Source organism: Camelina sativa, chromosome 14 (genome assembly GCF_030686135.1).
Source record: "Camelina sativa cultivar CO46 ecotype springtype chromosome 14, ASM3068613v1".
NCBI lineage: Eukaryota > Viridiplantae > Streptophyta > Magnoliopsida > Brassicales > Brassicaceae > Camelina > Camelina sativa.
Window position 1 is genome coordinate 11,962,403 of NC_141893.1, and position 20,316 is coordinate 11,982,718.

General features: G+C 32.0%; 3 protein-coding genes, 1 non-coding gene and 1 pseudogene across 6 annotated transcripts; 1 reads left to right on the plus strand and 4 right to left on the minus strand.

Annotated features, from left to right (window-relative positions):
- Positions 1-784: 784 nt before the first annotated feature.
- LOC147928084 (WAT1-related protein At1g68170-like) lies at positions 785-2,933 on the minus strand. 2 transcript variants are annotated; one of them, XM_087486589.1, is made up of 5 exons: positions 2,771-2,932; positions 2,306-2,367; positions 2,108-2,224; positions 1,748-1,983; positions 785-946 (listed from the first exon to the last, which is right to left on the minus strand). In XM_087486589.1, the coding sequence occupies exons 1-5, from the start codon at positions 2,864-2,866 to the stop codon at positions 930-932; spliced, it is 528 nt and encodes a 175-aa protein (XP_087342715.1). In that variant the 5' UTR covers positions 2,867-2,932; the 3' UTR covers positions 785-929. The 2 variants fall into 2 exon arrangements, with proteins under 2 accessions (XP_087342715.1, XP_087342714.1); XM_087486588.1 differs by lacking the exon at positions 785-946 and having other exon boundaries at positions 1,372-1,983; positions 2,771-2,933.
- A 1,694-nt stretch (positions 2,934-4,627) lies between these two features.
- LOC104741290 (uncharacterized) lies at positions 4,628-6,620 on the plus strand. The gene is made up of 8 exons (XM_010462102.3): positions 4,628-4,835; positions 5,056-5,221; positions 5,365-5,455; positions 5,558-5,616; positions 5,743-5,803; positions 5,956-6,046; positions 6,154-6,230; positions 6,314-6,620. The coding sequence occupies exons 1-8, from the start codon at positions 4,808-4,810 to the stop codon at positions 6,428-6,430; spliced, it is 690 nt and encodes a 229-aa protein (XP_010460404.1). The 5' UTR covers positions 4,628-4,807; the 3' UTR covers positions 6,431-6,620.
- Positions 6,621-11,509: 4,889 nt separating this feature from the next.
- Positions 11,510-14,350, minus strand: LOC104756985 (protein indeterminate-domain 16). Its single transcript, XM_087483010.1, has 3 exons — positions 13,755-14,350; positions 13,069-13,474; positions 11,510-12,299 (listed from the first exon to the last, which is right to left on the minus strand). The coding sequence occupies exons 1-3, from the start codon at positions 13,870-13,872 to the stop codon at positions 11,672-11,674; spliced, it is 1,152 nt and encodes a 383-aa protein (XP_087339136.1). The 5' UTR covers positions 13,873-14,350; the 3' UTR covers positions 11,510-11,671.
- Positions 14,351-17,883: 3,533 nt separating this feature from the next.
- LOC104741292 (putative clathrin assembly protein At1g25240 pseudogene) lies at positions 17,884-19,313 on the minus strand (annotated as a pseudogene). The gene has a single exon (XR_015579236.1). The product of XR_015579236.1 is annotated as a putative clathrin assembly protein At1g25240 pseudogene (transcript).
- Positions 19,314-19,547: 234 nt separating this feature from the next.
- Positions 19,548-19,621, minus strand: TRNAV-CAC (transfer RNA valine (anticodon CAC)). The gene has a single exon. It is a non-coding gene; the product is annotated as a tRNA-Val (tRNA).
- Between the last annotated feature and the right edge of the window lie 695 nt (positions 19,622-20,316).

The following is a 20,316-nucleotide window of genomic DNA, read 5'->3' on the forward strand; positions in this document are numbered from 1 at the left end:
TAAAGTCATTAAAAGTTGTATGTTATTCAAGTAAAACAAAAGAATCTTGGATTGTTAATGAATTCAAATTTTATGTTATTGGTTTAAGATTTTATATCATTTCTTTCATAACAAAAGTCATGAAAAATCTTTCATCAAATAGAAAGATTTTACAAGATTAGAAAAAACAAATCATCAAGATTTTAAAAAACTTCCTAAACAATCTCTTAGAATCTTTCATTTTTAACTTTCAATTTTCTATGATTCTAACAATCAGCGAAAACATAAAGTCATTAAAATTCTTTCTAAATCCTAAACCAATACCTTCCCCTTAATGATAATATTATACCTAAGAAAACTCTATCCAAATATAAATTGTAAATCTGTTGTTTGCAAAATTTAATTAAAATTTCATAAAAAGAAAATTAATTGAAAATATGGATATACTATATATCATTACTCAGAAAATTATACTATATATCATTACACAGAAAATTAATTGAACTAGATAAGAAATTGATTTCACTATGTTATAGTAAGATTTGAAAATAAATAAAACTGATAACACTACAAGAAAATAATTTTATTGAGACGTATTTTTGAGACAAAAAGATTTTGTCACAAATTTGTGACACTTTAAATATGATATATTATGACTAAATTTATTTGTAAAACAACCCTTCCCGTTTTTTTTGTAATAATAATAGTTCTCTAGTGATCTCATATCCACTAACAACCTCGCAATAAACAACAACAGCGGATAATCAAATAATTCCAATAACCAACAAATGAATACCAACAATTCAATAATCCAAAGCCAACAATAAAATAAATCAAGTTCCAACATCCTACAATGTTCTACCAACTTAATTCTAGCAACCTAACAATAGCTAGACCACAACCAATCAAGCCTCTAGAACATCCTCCTCCTCATCGCCTTGATTCCACGATCACACTTTGTCTTTACCTGCACCACAAACACATATTGAGATGCATGAGTATTGTCATAATCACTCAGTGAGACCATCCTCACATATACTGAGTCCAATATAATGTAGTTGCAATTCTAAAACTTGCAGATACATCTAATTAAGATCCCTTTATATGTTTTTTTTACGTTTTATTATTATTTCTTTCAAGTTTTTGTGAATGCTAATGTATCTCGCAAGATTATGTTTTGAAAAAATGTGAATGCCATTCAAGTCAAGTGACTCATATTAGTATTAATGAATGTCTAGATATGACATGTAATCACTATAATATCAAGGGTTATTGTAATGTGCATAAATGTCAGCCTAGATCAAGTTCGCTTTTAATCCATCTCAATTTGAGCCTTGATTTTTATATACATGTTTAGTCCTAACTTAGACCCCCGGTGTAGACCACCTCTGATTTGTTTAGAAAACAAGTACATCCGCGAGTCGATACATCAAAGACAAGACTATTCAGCCTAACACAGCATTCCTATTAGCAATGCAGCACATGTATGGTCAAGCACATTTTATATCTAGCCCATATTGAGCACTGATTCAGGTACATGCTTGATCCTAAAATTTGACATTTGGCTAGCCCGAAGAATTGAATAAAAAGTAGTTGATTCGACGGATTATGCTCGGCATGTGTAGCCTTGAAATGGACCGATATTGGCTTGGACTGGCTCTGAATTTTTTTTTTTTTAAATGAAATATGGTTATCTTCGCCAGCCAATCTAACGTGTCGATCGGCCCATCACAACAAACCTAGTGTTTATGCATGTTAATTTGCTCACCTGTATGATGATCCATATGGAATAAGAGATGCAACCAGCGAAGGCTAAACAGACTCCCAACACTTGGTGGGACGTCGACAAAGCTTCTAGTGTTGGGCAGAAGGTTAATGTTAGACTTCAAGAAATCAATGGAAAAACCTTTGTAGAAGGTGAACAACATTGCTCCACCTACTCCCAATATTGTCCCAAATACCTTTGCTTTCCCTGCCATTGTTCCTAAATCTAATCTCTCCAACCTATATGATACATAAATACATTTACGTAAGCTGTTAATTAATCGCTATGAAAGTTGCATTTGAGATGTACCCGGGAACATTTTGATCTCTCCATCAATCGTAATCTTTTTATAGTTTTAATTACCTTACAGAGATGCCAACGATGAACGTTACGGCGGGTAAGAGATTACCCACTGCAGACATAAACGTGGCCGACGTTAGTGCCATACCTTCGGAATATAGTTTGTATGCTAACGATCCTCTGCATGTATCATACGTATTTATGTCTAATCAGTATATCCACAGAGGATCAAGAGTATATTTGTTTCTCGAAACTATTTACCCGAATAAGCCACACAGGAACCCTTGGAAGACTATTTTCCCTGTCATTTTACTCTTTTCCCCCTGTAAACATTAATTGATATATTATTAATAACTGAATAGCAAACCTAGCATCCGATTCATGCAGAAAACTTTATGAACATAAATTAACACAAAGAAAAAAAATATATAAGGGATTTGGCTAGCAGATTACAAACGAAATTGAGTTTTATATTATAACATAATCTACTTCCATTTTATATTTTTGAATTATATATTTAGTTTTCGATTTTGGATGGATGCTAAGAGAAAGAGAGAGAGAGAGAAAAAAAAAAGGACAGAGCAAAATATGTATATGGCCTCTAATAACTTAAAATGGTCATATACTATTGTAGGAGATAACTTGCCGGTTAAAGAAAAAAGCAAGAGGAACCATAACAGCGGTGGAAAAGAGGAAACGATAAGCGATGAGAATTGGTAGGCTTACGCCACTGCTTATGGCCAGCTTGAAGAAAATGTTGACTCCGGCTTGAGCCACCTGAACCACCAGCATCATTACCACCGGTTTGAGCCCATCTGCCATTTTCACCAGAAGTCTAGAGAAAATAAGTTGAATGCTTAAGAGAAATGAATATCTATCTATACGCTGTGTGTGTAACTCGGCCAAGCGTATATGGCTCTCTATATATTTAATTATAAACGTGCATGTTGGTGTTTGATTAGAGAACCAAGTGTCTACACACTACGAGCGTCCCAATAGGGCTGCGCTTTTGGAAAATAGCGTGATGAAGTTACCCATGAAACCATGCATTGGCCAATGGCCACGCCAGATTCTCATTCAATTCTATACAACAATATTGTATCTAAAAGTCGACTAACTTAATCCAGACTTGTTCCTTTTCTCTTTTTTTTTTTTTGGTTGAAAAGGACTAACGTTATAAAACTACTCTTATTAATAATTGAATAGCCCGATCGTTAACGTTACGTATAGTATACGCACTAACAACTATCGATATATAAATTTTCATTTAATGACGAAAAAGAACTTCAAAAATTAGCGATTTCATATACACTTATATATATTTTTTCTATGCAATTGATTAAAGACTTAATATTAAAGTTTCGACATAAAATAAGCACTAGTAGTTAGTTCGACGTTATAATCCATTGTACAAAATTATTACCCAAATTATATTGACTATCAAAGTGTTTTAACCACCGTCGAATAACAACAAACTAGATTAAGACTCGTGCTAGAGCACAGGTTGAAATTTATTTTATTTATTGTAATTTTTATATAAAATATAATTTATCTGATTGTTTCTAAAAGTTTTTTTTGGATAAAACATTATGCAATAAAATCATATGCTAAATACGATGACTTGAAAAAAGACATCTATTTTGTAAGTTTTATATTGTTAATGATTTTAGATAAGTAACCGTGCTATAACTCTGGTCAAATTTTATTTGATACAAAATTTTGTATATTTTATATATTAAAATAAAATTTTAATATATTGTATTAGGTTATATATGTGAAGTTATTTCAATAATGTATATTTTATATCATGACTTGAATGTCATTATAAGACATAATTTTGTAAATTTGGTTTTTAAAAAGCGAATTATTATATTATGAGTAATTTAATATGTTGTTATACTTTTTGTTTTAATATACTTGGTTTCTTGAAATTCTTTCATATTATATTAACATATTATTGGCATATTATTGACATATTATTGACATTGCTATAACAAAACAATTTAGAGTGTTTATAGTTTCTAACTTTTATATCAAGTTTTAATATATTAAAAAAATCAAAATAAATTATTTAAAGTTGATTATATTATATAAAATTCAACAAAAAAATTATATAAAAATTATAATATCAATAAAAGGATTTTTATCATTATCTTGATTAAGATATTAGGAATCATGATTAATTGTTATTATTTGTTTAGATTTTCTTCCTTTTTTATGCTTTCCAGTATTTTTTTGTGGACAACTAATTCGGAATATTCTGTTTATTATTTTTGGAAACAACGTGATGTACCAATTAAATCTTTGGGGATATATTTTGGTATCAGTAAAAAGAGAATTAAAAATATTCTAAAATTAATTGTCTAAAATCTATTGAAATTTTAATCTTCCGAAAATAAACAGTTAGACGGGTTACACCTAACATATATCTTGTAACAAATTAATATCAATTTTTTATAACCCATTTATAACATATTATTAAAATTATATAGTTTACAAATTTGAAGCCGTGTACTTCCGTTTTATTAAAGGGGATTTTGGCTCATGTATTATAACTATAAAGGCCTCAAACGGGCCGGATCCGGGTCGGGTTAATTTAGGGGTCCAGACTAAAAAAAGAAAAAGAAAGGCGAATTAAAAGCAGAGAAGGGGAACGAGGGTTTCAGTCTTCCTGAAGAAAAGTGAAAGGAGCTTAAGAAACAAAGAAGCCGTTTCCTTTCGTCCCTCTCACTTACATTCAAACAAACATTTGAAACCTTAGCTATGCCTAAATCAAAGCGAGACAGACCAGGTTTGAACTCTTTCTTCCTTGCTTCACTCTTTCTTGATGCTATTGTCGGAACCACTGGTTTTGGTAGCCGCCGTCAAGGGTTTTAGGGTTTTGTTAGGTTTTTTTAGATGAACCCTTTCGAAAAAAACTCTTAAATTTTTGGACTTTCTAATGTTTTTTCATAGTTTCTTGTGGTATGGTTTACTAAAGGGTGGTTCTTGATTTTGTTTTTTTGCTGCAGTGACTTTGTCCAAGACGAAGAAGAAAGGAAGAGATCATAAGGAGACTATTGTGAATGCAATTAGGGAGTCTGTTGAAAAATATTCCTCTGTCTATGTTTTCTCTTTTGAAAACATGAGAAATATCAAATTCAATGAGTTTAGACAGCAGTTTATGCACAATGGAAGGTCAGCTTCCTTCTTGTTGATTGGTGTTTACTTGGATGTTATTGAGATAGTTATTGAAGAGCATAAGTATCTTTTTTTACATTTTAGTGTTTGATTGTGATTTTGGTGCTATGACTGACTTGGTTCTTACTTTTTTTGTCTAGGTTCTTCCTTGGTTCGAATAAAGTTATGCAGGTTGCTCTTGGTCGCTCGGCTTCTGATGAAATCCGTTCTGGTCTCTACAAAGTCTCCAAGGTTTGTGTACTCCCCTGCTTCTTACAATGGTTGTTTTATGTTAAATGTCCCTTTTTTTTTTTTGTCAGTTAGATTTACATATGTTGTGGTATATTGTTTCAGTTGATTAATGGTAATGCTGGACTTCTTGCTACTGATATGCCAAAGGAAGAGGTGGAAAGGTATCTCTATTGAAACCTCTCTTTTTCCCTCTTGTGCTTTGGTGAAAACTACAGTTAGGTGCTTGAATTGTATCCATGTCTCTTTGTTTTAACTCTTTGCGATGTTTTTTTCTTGTTGTTTTGCAGCTTATTTAATGCTTATGAGGATGCATACTTTTCAAAGACCGGAAGAATTGCAGCAGAAACGGTTTGTGAACAGAAACTTGTGCCATCTCTATATATTGTTTTATTCTAGATCAGCAAACAGTCTTGACTATGATCAGCCTCTGCTTCTCTCTGTTATTTCAAAAACACGTTTGTTCTGCTTAATTACTGTATTGGTATCACCGAAATGATCAGGTTGAATTGAAGGAAGGTCCTCTAGAACAGTTCACACATGATATGGAACCGTTTCTTCGGAAGCAGAAGTTGCCTGTTCGACTAAACAAAGGTTTGTCGTCCCACCATCTTTAATATTCTTCTCTCTCATACACATTATTTTGCAATTTATCTTAAATCCAAAAACTCATTTCTTTTTGCTGATTTATTATTATGTAGGTACTGTGGAGTTGATCTCTGACTTTGTGGTTTGTGAAGAAGGAAAAGCTCTTTCGCCAGAATCAGCCCACATTTTGGTAATAAGACTTCTGTATTCCTACACCCTTTCCTTTAAATTTGTTTGTTTTCTGAAATGTTTTCCTTATACTTGTTTGTGCAGCGTCTGCTGGGAAAGAAACTGTCTACTTTCAAGCTGACCTTGGTCTGCAGATGGAGCCCTATCGACTTTGAGCTTTACCAAGAAGGTTTGGATCTCTCAGACGTAGAGACCTCTTAGAAAGCCAAGTTTATGACTCGGACTCTTTTAAAGTTTTTTCTTAATATCGCACTATCAACCTGGATTCTTAAATTGTGGCACTGTGTTTGCATTCGAATGTTTTTATGTCAAAGTTTTGTTTCTTTACATGTTTGTAGAATACTAAACTTATCTTCATGATTTCCCTATTCTAGTATTTGTTACTGAATTACATATTAATCTTAACAGCCTATCATCCTTATTCAGTCACATTATCGAATTTCTTACTCTGAAGTAGTTGAAATTCAAATGCTACGATTCATTAATTGAGTACCTCGCACCTTTTTTATTTTTGTAATACTGCCACACAAAATCTATACATAAGTAACAATAAATAATTGTAGATTATAAATAATATAACTAGTCTATTACATATAATTATAGATTATAAATATATGTATGATTTAGGGGTCGTCCATTCTTATGTTGTTTTAGTGATTTGTGCATTGTTTATGTATTATTTTAATTTTTTATTGCTTGAAATTAGAATAATAAGTTATCAGTTAACATCTAAGATGATTATTTGAATAATATGTTATACCATCATTTGGATTTCATGATTGTATCACTTAGGTCTATTTGGTTTAACAAAAATTACAATATAGTTCATTTACAACAAAACACGATGTAAAAGTTCTAAAATTGTGCAATACAATTAAATTTGTCCAATATAAAATTTTAAACTTTTTAATAAAATTAAACTCACATGTTGTTGATAACCTTAAAGTTACGGGGTGATATATTGGTTTGAATATATAAAGAAAGATAATAGTTTAGTTTTTACAATTAAACAAAATTGTATGTCAGTTTAGGTTTATAAAAGAGGAGTAATTTAAATTTTATAATTTAATGAAATTATATATTGGGTTTGTAAAAGAGTGGTTGTTGTTTAGATTTTACAATTAAACAAAATTATATGTCGGTTTGAGTTTACAAAAGAGGATTAGGATTTAGATATGACACTTAAACAAAATTATATGTTAGTTTTGGTTAAGTACTGATTAAGGTTTTGTGATTTGTGCATTGTTTATGTATTAATTGTTTTAAAATTACATCTATTGCTTGAAATAAGAATAATATGTTATCAGTTAACATCTAAGATAATTATTGGATACTATGTTATTCAAATAATTATTAACCAAACAATCATGAAATCCAAATGATTGTATTACTTAAGTCTATTTGGTATCATGAAAATTACATTATAGTTCATCTACAGCAAAACAAGATGTGTGGATTCTAAAGTTTTCAAATAAATTATTATTTTTCCAATATAAATTTAATTTTTTTAATAAAAGTAAACACATGACATGTTGTAATATAATCACCCTTAAAATTATGAGGTTATACATTCGTTTGGGTTTATAAAGGATAATTGTTGTTTAGTTTATATAATAAACAACATTATATGTCGATTTAGATTTATAAAAGAGTATTAGGACTTAGATTTTACAATTTCATGAAATTAATTATTCTGGTTTTGTAAAATAATGGTTATGACTTAGATTTTACAATTAAACAAAATTACATGTCGGTTTGGGTTTACAAAGAATGATTAGGGTTTAGATATGACAATTAAACAAAATTATATGTTAGGTTGGGTTAAGTATTGACTATGGTTTAGTGATTTGTGCACTGTTTATGTTTATGTATTGATTGTTTTAAATTTATATATCTTGCTTGAAATTAGAATAATATGTTATCATTTAACAATAAGATAATTATTGAATAATATATTATTCAGATAATTATTAACCAAACAATCATGAAATCCAAATGATTGTATCACTTAGGTAGTTAGGTCTATTTAATATAATAAAAATTACATATATTTCATTTATAGCAAAACACGATGTGTGGGTTTGAAATTGTTCAACAAAATTAAATATGTCTAATATAAAATTATTTTTTTTAGTAAAAGTAAACACATGATTACATGTTGTAATATAATCACCCTTAAAATTATGAGATTATATACTGGTTTGATAAACATAAAGAAGGATTATCGTTTAGTTTTTACAACTAAACAAAATTTAGTATGTCGGTTTGGATTTACAAAATAATATTAAGATTTAGATTTTACAATTTAATGAAATTATATGCCGTTCTAGGTTTATAAAATAGTGATTATGGTTTAGATTTTACAATTAAATAAATTATATGTCAGTTTGGGTTTACAAATGAGAATTAGGGTTTAAATATGATAATTAAACAAAATTATATGTTAGTTTGGGTTTATAAAAAGGATTTGAATTTAAATTTTACAATTAAATGAAATTATATGTCATTTTGAGTTTATAAAACAATGGTTAGGGTCTAGATTTTAAAATTAAAAAAAAAAAATTGATAAGAGTTTATAAAAGAGTGGTTAATAAATATATATTGGTTTGAGTTTACAATGATGTCAACTTTAATTTATTTTGTTTTCTAATTTTAATTTCATTAAATTTTCAATAAATAATACATGACATATTGTTCTGTTTTCATTGGCTAAACTAATAAAGGGTGAGTCTAAAAATTGTTTGTATATTCTTTGGTAAGATAATGAAATCATGTTTTCAAGTTTTGGCAATAATAATCAAAATAATGATGAATATTTGGTATATGATAATTTAAATTTAGATTATTGTGATAATTATTAAAATAAATTTAAAATATAAAAATACATATAAGTGTATTAAAGCAAAAAATGAATAATTTTTTTTTCTCTGATGGAAATATTTTGTACATATACTTCCTAAAAATAGTTTTACTTATTGTAAAATATTAATATACTTTTTTTACTGAATTTCATATTATTTGATAATTTAAAAACCCTCACATCAGATGGGTCATAATCTAGTTGTACATAAAAACTACTCAAAAGCATACTAGTATTATTTATTTATTTTATTTACATTTAATATATTTAAACTAATATCAACCTTTTGTTATACCAAAATAAACATCCTACTTCTTCATGTTGTCATACCAAAAAAAACTACTTCATGTTTGGGCCTTTTATTGGATTTACGAAGGTTCTAACAAAATGTAGATACGTTAAAAATTAAAGAAACAAGTCCCATATGCTTGATTGATAACAGTATCCTTTATAATTTGCTTCTTTCATAATTCATACTTTTTAGTTTTTTACACATGAAAAAAGATTGTAAATCAAGGAGATCACGAAGTGACATGAGATGAGAGACAGAGATAGTAGACTGTGTGGGGGCTTTAAAGGAGTAAGAAAAGTGAACACATAGGAGAGAGAAAGAGAGAAGAAGAAGGAAATCATGGAAGTGAGTGAAGGGTCAGGTGTGAGAGAGACTGAAGCCTGACTCCTAACCACCATTTCTACAATCTTTTGGCACTGAAATTCATGTCGTTCCTTTTCCTGTAAAGGAAACGACAACCACTTCTGCTCTGAAATCAGCATTTACTCCTCTCTCTCCTATGTGTTTACATCATTGCATTTGTGTGTACATCACATATGTATTCAGTATTCACTAATACACAAACACACACATCTCTCTTTCTCTCTCTATTTTTGACACTGACTTTGGCTTTTTCATGATGGGTGGGCATCTTTGAATTTGTTCCTCCCGTTTTATTGCACATGGTTTCTCATATTTCATAATTTGCTAAGATATATAGAAATGTTACTATTAGTGCTGGTTCCTATAGTTTTTTTTTTTTATGTACTATACTAGTTTTAAACAAAGGAGACGGCGTTTCTTTAATTATATAACTCCAAAAAAGAAATTAGTTAACCACTTATTAAGTTCACAATTTTGAACCTTATATCAAGGGATGATAGAATCCATTTTTCATTCGCATTACAGTACTGCTCGTTTAGATTAGATATATGTTTGTTCATCATATGTATCTTTTCATTTGAAATCGTTATTCTAATTAGAACAGGTTTTACTTAAAGGAAAAAAGGTTTGAGAGTTAAAATGACGTACATAATTTGCCTTCCATGTTTTCTATTGTAGATTAGATGGAGTGGCCACTTTTAAAGGAGAAATTTTGAATAAAAAAGTATCAAGTTTCATATTATGCTAATTTTTTTTTTCTTTATCACATGGGTCAACTGATCTATCACCTAATGTGTTATCCAAAACTAGCGGCAAACCAAATATCTTGTGTCAATAAAGAAATTATGCAAAGATTCATCTCTTTTACCTAGTTTTATCACAATATATGTGTGTTATGTATATATAGCATTTCTATATCCTATTCATCTTGACTCCTACCTATTTCTACATAACATAAAACTATATATCAAACTCCGATCCACATAGAAATTAAAATCTCTTTTCTTCCACATCCGTTCTTTGATTTATTCATCTTGATGAACAAGCTTGCCGAGCTTCACGTTAATTCTTTGTACATATTTAAGCTAAGAGCCCCTTTTTTATTACTAGGAAGCGACCTTATTTTTTCTTCTAGATCTGGCTTTTCTAATTCATCTGCCTCTTCAACTGTTAAGGCAACTTTTCTGTTGATATAAAAATTCATTTTTTTTTCTTTTCCAAATGGGCATACTGTAAGATTCCGTCTTAATGCGAGAGAGATGATTTCTTGTTTGGTCGGATTGAGACTAAGCTACAACTACGAGAATGTAACGATGGGAAAGAGAAAGAAGCGACTCGTGATCATATTATATTAGGTGTACATCAATCATTTCCATCTGAGAATCTTCTACAGAAAATTTGACCTCTTATCATTTTTATCTATCGAATTTAATGCAAATTACTACAGCTTCCCCTCCTCAATCAATGCTCATTCATTATTTTTGTTTTGTATAGAATGCTCCACTAGTCCTGAGAGAACAAAACATTTTCTAAAACCTTATCATTATGCTTCTTTCACAAATAAAGTTACAACCAATCAATGAACCCCACACCATTAACTACCATATAACCTTTCCTCTTCTTCTTCTTTTTTTTTGTTTTGTTTTTTCTCTTCTTTTTGTTTGTGGAAAACAAAATCAAATTATAATGTTAAGCTACCAAAAACCAAGTAAAATGATGATTCTCAAAATTTTACAGTCCTTATGTGAATTCTGCAATGGCAACAGAAAACAATTTTTTTTTTTTTTTTTTTTTTTTTTTTGGTAAAAATTGTTCTCTTATATATAGATCCACAAAATGATAACCACTAAAATACCATCATTTTTAGTTTAAAATAATTATTTGTTTTATTTTGCTCATATGGGGATATATATGAAAACGTATTGGATCACTCGCATTCCCCTTCAGTTGTCGCCGAGGAAACGTAACTCATAACAAGAGACGACGTACTCTCATCAGCCATAATAGGCAGCTGAAACAGATGCTTGCAAGAGTGGCAAGTTATCTCCATCATTGTTGCATTAATCCTCTTGATTGCTTCTTCTCTAACAATTTGAGCCTTCTCAAGCTCGGCCTTTGCTTCTTTCCTTATTCTCTTAGCCTTCTCAAAATCCGTTTCCGCCATTTCTATTTGCCTCTTCGCTTCTTGTCTCATTTTCTCCGCCATTCTTGCCTCCTCGTTCGGTCTCTGCTTTGTTAAACTCGTCTCTCCCTTTTCGGTGCTCTTCGCTTGTGCTGATGTTCTTGCCATTCCTATTGAAAGTTGAAGTTCGAGGCTTTCAAAAGGAGCTGCTGCTAAAGCATTGAAAGGGTAAGCCAAAGCTTGTGAATGTTGATAGGACGGTGGTGGTGGCCTTAATAGAGGAAGACCATGCAATAATGGGCCAAAGCTTGTGGTCGAAGTGGTTCTTGATGGAGCCGCAATGCTGTCCGTGTGCTGCTGTAGAGGACGGTGGTTAGTGGGTGGAGGATGCCGGATGGTGCAAGTATCTTGGTGCTCTATGAAACTCTCAACCCTGAGAAAAATTTTTAAAAACAAGAGAAGTTACTTATTAGTGTATGTTTAGATGACCTAAATAATTGAAAATTAGTGCGCGTTAATATGGTCTAAACTAAATGAAGATAAAATAAAATACTAGAGTTTAAAACAGGAGGAATAAATGTGTTTGGATGGAGTACGTACGTAATCAAAAGAAGAAGGCAGTAATATAAAACTGAGGTATGGATTTAGGTATCTTTGGAAAGGGATTATGTGATTATAAGACTTTTTAGCTTGTGTATTAAATAAATACAACAAAGTGTTGGGTAATGAAAATCCATAATGGGTCAATGTGAGTTCATATATGAAAACTAAATGAATTATATAAAATAAACTTATCTGGCTACAGTCAAGCACTGAACTTCTATTGGTAGGCTCTGTCAAGATCTAAATGCTCACTAAAGAAAATATAATTCATTATATATAAGCACACCTGTAATGTGACAACATTATTCGCCATCGGAGAAAGCATTCTTTGGTTTAGTTTAAGGATTCCAAATTCCCAATTATATTTTTTCCTGAAGTACTAGTTATTTTGTATAAATAAAATCTCAAGAAAATGAGATCAAACTATGCGAAAGCTAAGAAATTAAATCATCGGCATAGAGACAATATTTAGGGCTTTTCCACAAAACATTAAAAAGCTAACCACACTTTTTCTATATAGATATATATATATATATATAAGAAAACGATATTATATAGGAATAATAAAACAACAGGGAGATGTGATAAGGAAGAAGAACCTGGAGAAAACTCGGCCGCAGTCGCATGAGTGACCGCGTGAGCCGCAAGTCTTGAGATGAGCTTTGTAGTCGGATTGAACAGCATAGCCTTTGGAGCATCTCTCGCAAACCCATTGCTTGTGGACACTGTGTTTCCGGCGAAAGTGCTTTTTGATTCCGACCAGATCTCCAAGTGCGTGACACGGGTTGTGGTGGAGACACGTTGGCTCAGGACACACGTAGACTCTCTTCCTCACTTCCTCGTCCTTCTTCTCTCTCTTCAGAAGCTTCCATGGCACTTTATGCCTTCTTCTATGCATCTGTAGATTCTGATCCCTCTGAAACCCTTGGTTGCAGATCTCACACACGTACCGATCTGACTCTAGCAACGTTCTTGGTGATAAAGATACCACCTCTGCATCTGGATCTGTTATAGCACGGATATGTTTACTTAGATTATTGCTCGAAAATCAAAGCTAGCTATTTGGAAATATATGAAAAAAAAAAACTCATATAAAATCTTTAGCTGAATTATTTGAATAAAAAAAAGTTCATACAAAAATATTATTGAATACAGTTCTGTTGATAACTTATTTGGAATATCAAGAACACGTTTTAGTATGTACCGGAAACCAAATATTCATTAGCTGAATTATTGAAAACCTAATGGACAATACATAGAAAACATATGCGGAATGATTAAAAACCTGGTGTGCCTGCAGGTCTCCGTTTTCTCTTGGCAGCTCCATTGATGCCAAGAAGAAGATCGTTGGAAGATGAAGTAGGAAGGTTCCTGTGGTCATTGTTGTGCTCGTAATCTAACATCGGATGATCTTTTTGTTTTTATTTTCTTAACGATATGGTGGTGGTATTGGAGAAAGTGTACAATTATACTGTGTGTGTGACTTACTGAAAAAGAAAAACAAGATCGAAGAATCTTTTGTTTTTCATGTGAAGAATAGAGATTTTAGCTCTTTACTACTTTTATTTGGTGGATAGTGCTGTCTCAGCTTTACTAATAGAGGAAGAAAGAGAGATGAGTTAAGAGGGAGAAACAAAGGGTTTTGCTTTCTGAAATCAACTTTTGTTTTCAGCTCTCTTTTTTTTTTTTCACCTTTACTATCCTCTTTTTATATTTCCTGGAAAAAAGTTTCTTCTTTTTGTTAATTGATTCATTGACCTCGCACCTTACCTGGAGAAGGCATTGTATGGTCTCTGATTGTTTAATCTTCTTCTTTACATACACTCATCATCTTCTTTTATCATTTTTCTCTTTCTATGTATGCATACATATACATCATGTGACCTAAAGGAAACGGGGTTGAAACTTAGAGCCCACATAGATATTTTGGCAAGAAACAAAAGAACATCCCCTTTCACAAGAAAACAAATACAAGTCATTATTATTTCATATCACTCGATCTTTTTCTCCACAATTGAAAAATACTTATCAAACTACTACAAATTATTCCCGTTGTTTTTTTTAGCAAGGAAATCAAATTAATTAAGAAATCTTATAAACTTGAATATTTTGTTTATTGTTTACTACTCTAAAGGAAGCACAAGTAAATAAAGGGGTTAGAATTTATGTTTTGGAAGTCGGACAAATCATTACTTATTATTACGTATGTCGTGTGCACATAATCAACTCATGTCTCTGTGTGTGTGTGCGTGTGAGGAACGTAGAAGGGGATCCATACAATGTGGTGTCATCATATCTATAGTACAAATTTTTAAACGGGATGACCCTTGGACTGATTTTTAGTGTCACGAAAGAACCACTTTGTAAAAAGTGTACAATGGACCAGATCCATAAACGCGGTTCTAACGAAGGTGGACACGGATCCAAATCGAAACTATTGAAAATATGACTCTTCCTCTCTTCGCTTTAACTCTTGTTTGGCCCCAACGATTTTATTTATATAATCCAATTTAGATTGACTTTAATTCCGTCTTTCGTAAGTAGTAGTATTTATTTCTCGTAAGAGGCACGAAATTTCTCTAACATTGACTTGTAGTTTGATTAGTTAAAAACAAACAAATTTTATATCTAAAATAATGTGGAGAGATCATGAGAGTCTCTTTGCATTGGGGATGACCTTACAATCTTGCTATCGGCTATGAATTGGTGTGCAAAAGTAAAATACAAGGCCTAACGAATTGAACGGGATCTTAAGTATCATATGGCTTAATCTTACTAACTGTTGGGTAGAAGTACTTGCCACATAATCTTTTACTCATGCTAATTAGATGTTTTTTTAATGTTGAAGATTTTTAATGTTGAAGATTTTTAATGTTGAAGATTTTTAATGTTGAAGATTTTTAATCTCTAATATAATTGTGCTACCAATTAAGGTGGATTTTGTAGTTTATTTGGTTTTGAGGTTAACTTGAGAGCCTGACCATGCCGGAGGTAATTTCCACGTCAGCCAGAGTTTGAGTTGCGGCTGAGAACAAATGCCATTCTGTTCTATATAGCATTTTAAATTTGCAAAAAGAAAATTACCAATTATCTAACCAGAAAAGTGCTACTCCCATCTTTTAATTACCGTCATAAGAATCTATGGACTAAGTCTCTAATTTGTAAGAGTTTATTGGCTTATACCAAGAGTATTTATATTTTGTAGAGAGTAGCCAAAAGTTGTACTAGTAATCTAAATAACAAGTTTTGTTTCAACCTGCAGCCCAAACAGATCAGCATGATCTGAAAATTGGTATCCATATGATGAGCTTTAGTGAGCATGGTCCATACCAAAAAGTTCAGAATACTTAAAGTTTTATTTTCTCCTGCAATTTTTAATAGAATAAGCTTTGCTAAAGAACTAAAAAAAAATTCTAAGTTTCCCACCAAAAGTTTTATGAAAAATATATATGACAAAATATCTTTAAAATCAAATGGTTATATTAAAAAATGAACGGACTATAATTTATTTAAAAAAAAATCTTGAAAAATATAATTAATGAGATTATTATGTTACTAGTTATATGTAAAAATAAATTTCGAAATTTAATTGAAAATCAAGAAGTTATACTTTTTTTCAAATTTCATTATTCTAGAAAAAATTACACCAATGTGCTAAAGTCTAAATCTTTTAACTTAAGTCTCTGCAAAGTTTGAGACAGCCATGCATATACCTATATTGCTAAGAACAATAAAATTGGATCGATTTAGTAAGACTATTACAATCATGATTTGTTCAAATTAAATGAGAAGTACCAATTGTTTCAATCAATAAAAATTAGAGACGAAGTACAAAAGATATAAGAAGTATCATTGCATTGTTATATCTAATTTAGTTGATACTTAACGAAGAGGAGTCATGATAACATGGGACTTGGTCCCATCGGCTTTTTGCTTTTCAAGGTGTAACGATGGAGGAGGTGAAAAGTTTTATCGACAACCCATAAAGTAACAAAAATAAAAGAAAGTTCAAAGCATTTAAATGATATATATATATATATATATATCATTTAAATAAATTGACATTGTCTCTACGTCGTAATCTACATAGAAAGCATTATACTATATCTCATGCCCACATGACCACATGGGCGGGAAAGCCTTTAACCCTACTCTCTCTACTCGATGCTATTATCTTCAAATCCGAATCCACTCCCTCTCCATGTTTCTATTTTCGGATGTTAGTGGTAGCTAGCCGTGGATGAAGCCAAATAGTCTCTCTGCCGTAAAATCCATTTTTTTTTACCATTTACAAATTATTTTTACGAAATATTTATGTTTCAGTTATTTTAGTTGGGTTATAATTATTAGTGATGAGAAATTACTAATAAAATTTATATGATCCATTGTTAAAGTCGTTGCTTTGGCCATACCATTTTTCATATGATCGATAGCGATTTATCATCTGTGTTATTGCTTTCATTACAAATTTTAAAAACATTTCATATCAAAGAAGTCAAATCAAAATGATTAACTTTCTACTACCAAACAAAGGACAATAACTCACCATGCAAAGTGGTAAAGAGGCGCTGCAAATATGTATCTTTAAATATATATTGGCCGTTTTTATCTATTTTTTACATAACATATATATATGTAATACTATATTACCTTATTAACTATATAAGAAATAGATTGATTATTTTCAAAACAAAAACTTTTTTAGTAAATTAAAACCTAACAAAGCACAAGTTAAAAGCGATAACCAAATGGTCCAATGTATACTTAGATGGAGAAAAGGATGGGTTGGTATAACTTGTGGGAGGGAAAGATGGAATCAGTCATTGCAAAGAAAACATGGAATATATAATGAAGTTTAGGACTTCTGATCCGCTGACTTAAGCGGTGGCTGAGAAAGCGGCACTATAAGAAAAAGAAGCAGCAGACTTATGTCCTTTATAGAGCTCATATCAGATCATAATTTGCTAATATAAAAGGAGAATTATGTCCTTTATAGAGCGCATACTATAGATCATGATTTGTTAATATAAAAGTTTAATTAATAAGTCCTGTTATGCTACGGTAGGGAGTATACTGCTCTGATAATTATCAATTATAAAAATGTTATTAGAAACGATGTTAGAAGTGATCTTTTCAGTTTTTGGTACCGTTTCTCATATAGTTATTTTGTACCGTTTTTAACTATTTTTTTATATAATTTATACCCATTAGAAAACTTGTGTATCGTATTTGTTATAAATATCGGATCCACTATCAATCAGGAGAGTTAATTTACTTTTAGTTTTTGTAAATTTAGTCCATTTGGGACTGTGACAAACCCGCCAAATCGATCTTATCCATATATTAACATCTAAAAGACTGATTCTCAAATGCCTATACGAATATATATAAAAAAAATGTGTACTAAAAAAATATCTTAAAAAACTTAAGGTTTGGCTAACGTTTATTATCATCCGCATATTCAACAAAAGTGAAGTAGAGGCACAAAAAAGATAAAGCCAAAAAAAAAATAATGAATCTGATCAAATTGCAAATTAGAAGGTAATCAGATCTGGTAACGTGTGAGTGAAGTAAACTGGCTCGTCGATAACTATAAGAGGCAGCGAACTCGGATCCACGTTATACTTTCTATGCTGATCAGTTTCTGGAATCTCCTTACATGTGAAACACAAGTCGTCTTCGAAAACTTCCCATTTATCGGTTATGATTGTCTGCAACAACTCCGGTTTCTCCACTAATATGATACCTTTTTCTTCCTCTACTTCCATCTCCTCCTTCTTTGTCTCCTCTTCCTCTTCTTCGACTCCATTGATAGCTTTCTCGATTGCTTTAATGTCTTCTTCTGGTATGCTAACGAATTTAGGGATCTGGTGCGCATTTGAGACCCCAAATTCTTTGCAGAACTCAAAGTACAGTGCGAGGTCTTCTCCTTGAGATGTAGCCTTCTTTACGATCTTAAGAGCCATCACAGCTTCTGCTTTTCCAGCAGCTGGATGAATCTTGATGAGAAGTTTAGCAATAGCGCTGCAGATTTTTCCATAAATGTCAAAGATCTCAATCACCACGCAGTCCATGGCTTCAAGGATCAGCGTCCTCTTCATGTTATCAGCCATTGGACGGATTTGGAGTAGCATATGGAGAAGAGACTGGAGTTTCTGGATTCTTTCGAGCTCTTGGCTAACCGTCTCAACCTGAGGTTTCCTGTGGCGGCGACGGAGTTGATCGGACATAAAGAAAGAGTATTGGTCAAGAAACGAGAAGTAGGCACGAATAAAAGCATTGAAACCCCAAGTCTTGCTGGGACGGGAATGGCCATCCGAGAAATCAGAGAGGTCGAAAGGGAGGCGACGAATCTCCTGAATGGACGAAACTTTGCAACAAAGCACACCGTGGACAAGCATAAGGGCTTTCAAGGCAACGATCCAGCTTCTTGTGCGGTTAACACGAGAGGAAAGGGAATGAACAAGAGGCTTGAGATTCGTGGGAGAGGAGCGGATCCATTTGTAGACACGGTGAGCATTGCGGTAATCGACGGATGTGTCATCGTGAGAGGTTGCGTGGATGATAGCGGAATCAAGGTCAGGGTTGCGGAAGGAGGTTTTCCGGGAGAAGCCGATGGAAAACAAGCTTTTCCGGTCTTTGAGAGCACCAGAAGCCCGTTTCCATAGCTTCATCATCAGCCTCCTTCTTTCGCCCTTTCCTCTCTAAATTCTCTTTTCTCTCGAACCAAAAAAGCTTTACCTTGTTGTCTCTATTTTAAGTTTTAATTCTTTTGCCACCCTTGCTTTTGACCGTTGTAAACGGTTTTTCGTTTATTTTTAATTTTAAAACAAGTATAGACATTAAAAGCTGGCACGTGTGTCAATACACGTTTTTGCTTAGTTTCGGGCACGTCGGCTGGCCTCATGAAGACACGGTTTATACAAAACGAACTGATCGAGGTCAAACTGGAACTGTAATAAAAGAAGACAGATGATAGAGAAAGGGAGTTGTGGAAAAGCTGTTGGCCGAGAGAGCTTTTAGTAATCTCGGGACCATGTTGAAAGGATAAAGTCAAAACGTTAGGAAAATTAAAACATGTCTGAGCCCGGATTCGAACCGGGGACCTCTAGTGTGTGAGACTAGCGTGATAACCATATACACCACCCAGACTTTTTTGTTAATTTTTTTTTTTTTTTTTTTTTGATAACTACTTTTTGTTAAGTTAATAGTCACTGGATCCATTTCTACTATTCACCATAATCTGGATCCATTGAAGCGCATGCAAGAGAATAGTCACTGGATCCATTTCTACTATTCATCACCATAATCTTTATGGCACACGAAACAATAAAAGAGAGATCCTTTTGGCCGGAGGTTTAGTCATTCGTGTCAACGTGTCATTTAATTGATTCCATAATTTGTAAGCACTAGGCAGGTTTTTTATAACTAGCTCGTAGCCCATTTTAGATCTAATTTAATTAGACTTCTCGGATGTTTAATTAGACCACACAACATAGTTCTTTATAACATTATTTGATCTATGATAAATATGAAAATGGTTTTCGTGATTAGTATTTAGTTTACGGCGGACGTTAGTCGATTTTCATTAGATATTTTTTTACATTCAGAAAATCCTAAAATTCATAATGTTATTTTGACCGTGGAGTGCCATTGAAGTGTGTTTGTGGAACCGGAGTCATCAGTTGAATTCGAAGAAAAAGATCCAATCAAAGAAGAAAGGAGGAATCGCAAATTAGGGTTTGTGATTTGGAGATTTTGGGAGGAATTGATAATCGGGTTCGATTTAGGAATATAATTAACGGATCACGTTAACGTCTAATTAACCTCGTTTAATATCTCTGTCT